The 6,147-nt window shown below is 45.7% G+C and overlaps 1 protein-coding gene across 15 annotated transcripts in view; it reads right to left on the bottom strand.

The window, feature by feature from the left end:
* Nucleotides 1-25: 25 nt before the first annotated feature.
* The window catches only part of cdc42bpab (CDC42 binding protein kinase alpha (DMPK-like) b), a 73,840-nt gene continuing 67,718 nt past the window's right edge, over nucleotides 26-6,147 (bottom strand). For 8 of the 15 annotated variants that reach the window (XM_069515188.1, XM_069515190.1, XM_069515192.1 and 5 more), the window contains 2 exons: nucleotides 6,019-6,093; nucleotides 26-3,346 (listed from right to left, as the gene is read on the bottom strand). In XM_069515188.1, coding sequence (XP_069371289.1) covers nucleotides 3,215-3,346; nucleotides 6,019-6,093 — 207 coding nt within the window. In that variant the 3' untranslated portion in view covers nucleotides 26-3,214. The remainder of the gene's footprint in view (nucleotides 3,347-6,018; nucleotides 6,094-6,147) is intronic. The other 7 variants (XM_069515194.1, XM_069515196.1, XM_069515200.1 and 4 more) reach the window with 1 other exon arrangement.

Here is a 6,147-nt window from a genome sequence, read left to right as displayed (position 1 = left end):
GAACAAATGACGACACAGAAACACATTTCCTGTTGTATTTGTAACAGCCCTCCGCTTTATTGAAATACATCGGAGTCAGGTTAATATAATGAGTTGTCCACATAAGTGTGGCAGCCAGTTCCATACATTATTTTTTGTTTTGACCTTACACCTTAAATATTTTTTTTGTGCAAAAAAGAATCTACATCACCTGTAGTGGGTTATCCTCAGTAAAACGCCCAAACTGTTCAAAAAGGAGCAAGTCCAAGTAAAACAACAAACCGAAAAACAAAAATGATTACATCTATAACATGCAAAACTGTACAAATTATTACAAAGCAATCCTAGAAAAAAAAACAAAGTGTAATATGATATGAAAGAGCAAAATAATATAGAAGGTACTGTGGATAAGACCTCACTGAAATGCAAAGGCGTTTGATTTTTTTATTTTATTTTAAGATTTTCTTCCTCTTAAACGTTACGACTGTGGCACCTCCGCCACCAAACCGCCCGTCGCCCTTCACCCCTGAAACTTTTCATCTCTCTCTCTTCCTGCTGTCTCCACCTGGGTCATATCTACTGTACATTACAGCCAGATTCCCCTCACGCACTCCTTCATCCATCCATCTGTCAAACCTCTAACACGCTCATTCTCTCATCTAAATGAAAATAATTCATTGGTTCTGACATTTCCTGAGTTTCTCTTCCCCCTCTCTCTGCACTGGGAAATCTGGGATCAGCTTCTCTGTACAATATTGGCCAATAATAAAACTGTTTCCTCTCGCCCAGCGAATACATTCTACACACAAACTCCAGCAGGAACTGAGGAGAGTCACTAGCTTAAAAAAAGTCTCGAAGGAGGTGGTTTGTTCGGAATGAAAACCAGCTTAGTCGCACTCTGGCGCTCCACATGTCCCTCGCTTAATAAAACACTTGGAATGGGTCGTTTGGAACTACTTTGTCGTGTTTCAACCGGGCAGGATCGGCAGGAATGTGCACCGAAGTACTTAGAGGTTTTGTTTCCCTTTCTGACAAACGAGACAAGCGTAATAAAACCGGAGGATTCCGACCCAGGACGCTTCACTGTAAAAGCATTCAGTGGCTCCTGAAGAGAGTATCTGAGACAAAAGGGGCCTCGGCACTGTCACAACACAGTGAGCGCTTTCTTCTTTTACACATTATACCACATTAAAACCACATCGCAGTTGGTGGACAGTTTTCACATTCGGCCCTGCGAGCGTTTCCTCCAGTGAGATGCTTTTTTTTTTTCAGTGTCTGCGAAGTGAAGGGGAGGAGCAGAGGTAACAGGTTTTTGGCGGCGGACGCTCCGCTCTGCAGCCAGGAGCCGCCACACCGTTCAAAATGCTCTTTCAAAGGCCTTTTTCATTCTGCCAGAGAAAAACCTGCCTGGAGGGAGGTCTACAGATGCAGCCCTGTTCATTCTACACAACAACAGGTAGCACTAAGGTTATTTTATCTGGACTAACAGAAATCCAAGTGCAGACGGAGTGTCCCGCAGCATTTTAACTGTTTACATTCTTATTTTAGCTTTTTTATTTTTAAATCAACATGTAGCTTTTAGATCATGAAAACATTCTTCAGAAGAAGCTGTGAGAAAAATCCTGTCACCAAGTCTCTCCCTTCTTTTCGTCCTTTTTTTGTGTTTTTTTGGTCAAACGGAGCTGAAATCTAAACAGAAGCACTGACCGTTTCCTTCCAGGTACCACAGTGAATTTTAGAAACACACACTCGTTGCACACTGTCGATTAACTGATCAGAGCCGCTTCACCTCCGACAGTCAGAGGAGGAGCAGGTCAAGGCATCTGCTGCGTAAAAACACCACCTCAGTGTGTGTAAAGATAACGTGTGATAAATGCTCGCGTTCACTCTACAGTACGGGCAGTAGTGTCGATCCATACATCACTTTTGTTCACTCAAATGCAAACCGAGTGGGGAAAACACACACACACACACACACAACGCGTGTCATACATACGATAAAAAAACAAAACAAATCTAAAATCAAAAGTTAAAAAAAGAAAACTGGAAAGTTGTTTAAAATGGCTTTTGTGTGTGAATACAACCTCAAATCACTCAAAGAGGGAAAAAAAGAAAAGTCAAAGGGGATTTTTTTTCCTTTCCCGTGTAGTTTTCTACATTATCATATATTACTCTCTACTTTGAAACCTATGTACATTATTGTGATGGAGCCTGTGAGTTGGTCAGTTTGGTTTTACAGCAAAGTGGAACATCTACGCTACGATGGCGAGGACTCGTCCAGGGGCTGCTGGGTGATGTCGCGTTGGACCGATGCGGAGGAAGAGGAGCACAGTGGGAGGCGTGGTGACGTCACGCGAGCCGCCGTTATTAACGCTGCTTGTAGCTTTTTACTGATGGTCAAAATAAAAAAATATTATAAAGTCACTGCACTTAGTATTCATGAGCAAAATAAAAAAAGAAAAGTCATTGATATCCTTAATTTCTCTCTCTCTTTTTTTTTTTTTCTTTTTTAAACCTTTTTGATTTTTGCAGCACCCAAAGAGAAAGCGACTGAGGGAGGTGAGGAGGGGTTTAAACTCCACCCGTCTGCTTCAGGCCAGAAAGAAGCAAACCTCCCTTTCCTTGTCTAAGATTGATAAATAAATTAAAATATCGTCCCCTAAAACCCAAAGGGTCCTATGTACAAGTACAAATCATTTTCTCTCGACAATAATCCTCCTCTGGTTGTTTTGTTTTTGTTGCATCGTGACGTGTTGGAGTCTGACTGTGAACAGGGGCTGTGAGCAGAGTTTTTCTTTCCTATATCATGTGCCCTTTCTGAATCAACACATGCACACGCAGGCAAACGCAATACAGCTTCTCTCAAACACACACACACACACACACACACGCGCACACACACGCTCGCACCTTCAAACATCAGCACCCACATGTACTCTACCGCTGTTTTCAGATGAATCCTCCGTCAGTCTCAGTGTTTCTGCTCGGCGTCGGGGTGAGAGACAAACTGAGGTTGTAAAGTGGGACAAATGTTCATGAGGAGGGGGGGGGGGGGGGGTTGGGAGCTGCAGTTCTCTGGGCAGTGAGGGGGGGTATTCTGAGAGGAGGTGAGAGGCTGCGGTGGAGGAAGAAGAAGAGAAGGAAGAAGAAGAAGAGGAGGGTCTGGAGTCCTGTGCTGTGGGTCGGTCAGTTGGATGGTGGGTGGGATTGAGCGGGCGACGGGGGGGGGGGGGGCTCATGTGTCCCAGCCCATCCGGTCTGTGCTCTCCAGGGACAGGGACTTGGTCTTGTGTGGGGAGGCCGGGCTGGGGGGGCTGCTGAAGGTGGAGCTGTTGGAGGCTGTGGAGTGACGGGGGGAGTCCGAGTCCTGGAGGAGGGGACAGAATGAAGAGAGGAGAGGGAGGAAAAACAGGGAAGAGCAAAATAAAACACTGGTTAGATGATGCAGAATTTCATTAAGTTCATCTTGAATCTTTCCAGAGACTGAAGTGATTCAATTCACCAAACTAGAGACTGTGCCTCTGTCTGTGCCTCTGTCTGTACTAAAATAAATAATGATGTGACCCCCCCCCTGTTTATGACCCCTGAGAACAAACCAGCAGCTGTCAGGCTACATCCATACGACTTCGTTTTACAATTAAATCAGTCTCAGTCCACACAAAGGTTTTGTCTCCGTATCAGAAAACATCCATCACATGACAACTCATCTTCAGTGGACATGAGTCGCCGGTGTGAATAGGAATTGTTTGAATAATAGCTCGTGTTTTACACATGTGATCAGTTGTGTCGTTGCGGCAGCTGTTAGCAAAGACAACAGGGTCAACCCTTGTAACTGATTGTCCATGTTGAGTTCTACACTGGTAGTCGAGGCTGATGCCGGTTGCTTTCTTCTGGAAACGGGTCATGTGACGGAAGCTGGACGAATCAGCGAAGACTAAATCTTAACTGAAAAGATCCAATCAGCAAGCGGGGGGGGGACTAAAACTAGAAAAGTAAAAGTGGCGTGGAGGCCAGGAGCATCTGTGACAGAGCTAATGATGGGTCAAAAGAAAACGTAGCTATGTGGATATAGCCTCAGTGAGGTAGAGATCACTGCAGGCCTGCGTTTACTCCGAGCCTTCTAGGGTTTCGTTAATTTGCTGTTTTGGGACGGAGCGCAGATGTGAAGTGCAGCACATCGCACACGCCCCCCTCACCCCCCCCAGCTTCCACTACATTCCACACCATCAGCACATCAACAGCTCAATTGAGCAGAAATGATCAGCTCAGGGAAAACAAACATGCAGGCGAAGGCAGATGAGGGAGAGTGTGTGTGTTAAACTCATACTGTACGACAGAGTATGACTTTACACAGCTCTAGTATGAGTAAACATGTAATAATATGAAGAACTTAAATAAACTACATCAGAGCACTGTGCATGAGTGAATGTGGAATCATTCAGCAGACGCTGTATCTGAGTGTGTGTGATGTTTCCACTTCAGTGATCATGTCCTCAGGTTGTGGGGAATTAGAATCTCTGGAATCATTGTGTTTCCACTTCAGTGACTCCACTTGATTTTCCTTCATGAACAACAGTCTCTTGTTTGGATCCAAATCCAAACTCACACAAACAGATTTGGCCTGAAAATACCAGAGAGCCCAGTCATCCCTCTGACTCTTTTCTACCATCTATGGCTACAGCAAAACACAGTGGGACTAGAAACCACTTCGTACTGTAGCAAGACTCAACACTGTTGTTGTGAGAAAAAACTAGACATCACATTTCTCTCTCACGCAAATAAGCTGCTTCAGACATGCACTGAACTCTGGAGGATCCGTCAGCCCTCTTGTAAAAACTATAGACAATGACCAAGTGAGAACACGGCAAGAGATTCTCCGGGAGATTCGCAGCGAGACAGTTGATGATATTATCTAATGCAACAGACGCAAAACTGAATAAAACAAAAAGAATACAAATATCTCAAGAGGAGCCGTAAACGTAGAAGACACTGAGGATGATGTCAACTGGGAAAAACCGAACCGATGCTGGAAACAAAAACATGTGAGCTCCGCCGTGGAAGTTACATCCGACCTCCTGCACCACCACCCCTCGCCTGAAGGCTCTGGAGAAACTCTGGACTCCAACATGTTGACATTTTCCAGAGTTCATGTCTGATAACAGCTACACACACACACACACACACTTTAGTCAATGTAGATGGGCAGCTTTTTTTGTCAGTCATAATCCCTCTGGTCGTCTTACAGAACACATTCTACAGAGCTTATGTTTGAGAATCGCTGCCCAGCTACATTGTCTAAGATTGTCTGAGACACATCTTTGTCTATGTGAGGTTGTGTCTAAAAGAATCTATTAACACATGAACTCATCAGTCATATGAGCGAGAGATGTGACTGAGGATTCACTCCAAACCATGCAGCTGTTGTGATGTAGTCCTTCATGTATCAAGTATCACTGGATCATTACAGGAAGATCATTGGTGGGACCATGAGAGCAGACAACACAGTGAACTTATTATAAGTCGCTCTGGCCTAGTTGTGCTCTGAACTGGACAGCTCATGGTTACGGCGTTGCCATGGAGCTGTAAGGAAGCCGACATGCTCTGTGATTGGCTGGTTGGGCAGCGGCGGGAAAGGCGTATGCAGAATGGCCGAACAGCAGCAGCAGCAGCAGCGTTGTCCTCGTTCCATCAGATATAAAAATATCAACTCAGGTGGGGTGGGGGGGGCACAGCGCTGGTGCAGCTGATGCTCCGGTGAAATATGTGCGAAGCCGCCAGGTGCTGCTGACATGACGGGGCTGGAAATGGTGCAGCGAGGGGCCGTGGGGCGGCAGAGTTATGATGACAGCCTGTGTGTGTGTGTGTGTGTGTGTGTGTGTGTGTGTGTGTGTGTGTGTGTGTGTGTGTGTGTGTTCTGAATGCTCCTCATGCTGCTGTGTCGTGTTTGCCTACAGATGCAGAACCTGCGTGTGTGCACTCGGTGACACGGTGCTCTCAGGTGTGTGTTTGGTGCAAAGTCGTTGCAGCTGTTGACATTACCTTCATCTTACTAAGCAGGGTCCTTAAAGCCCTTTTCAGATCGGGGGTCTTCTCCGACGGTGAGACCGCCTGCCACTGCAGAGGAGAGTTCAGACTCAGCGCCCAGCCCACAGTCAACATGCTGGGTTG

The sequence above is a fragment of the Paralichthys olivaceus genome, chromosome 19 (assembly GCF_024713975.1).
Source record: "Paralichthys olivaceus isolate ysfri-2021 chromosome 19, ASM2471397v2, whole genome shotgun sequence".
In the NCBI taxonomy this organism is placed as follows: domain Eukaryota; kingdom Metazoa; phylum Chordata; class Actinopteri; order Pleuronectiformes; family Paralichthyidae; genus Paralichthys; species Paralichthys olivaceus.
This window is presented reverse-complemented; position numbering and strand designations above follow the sequence as displayed.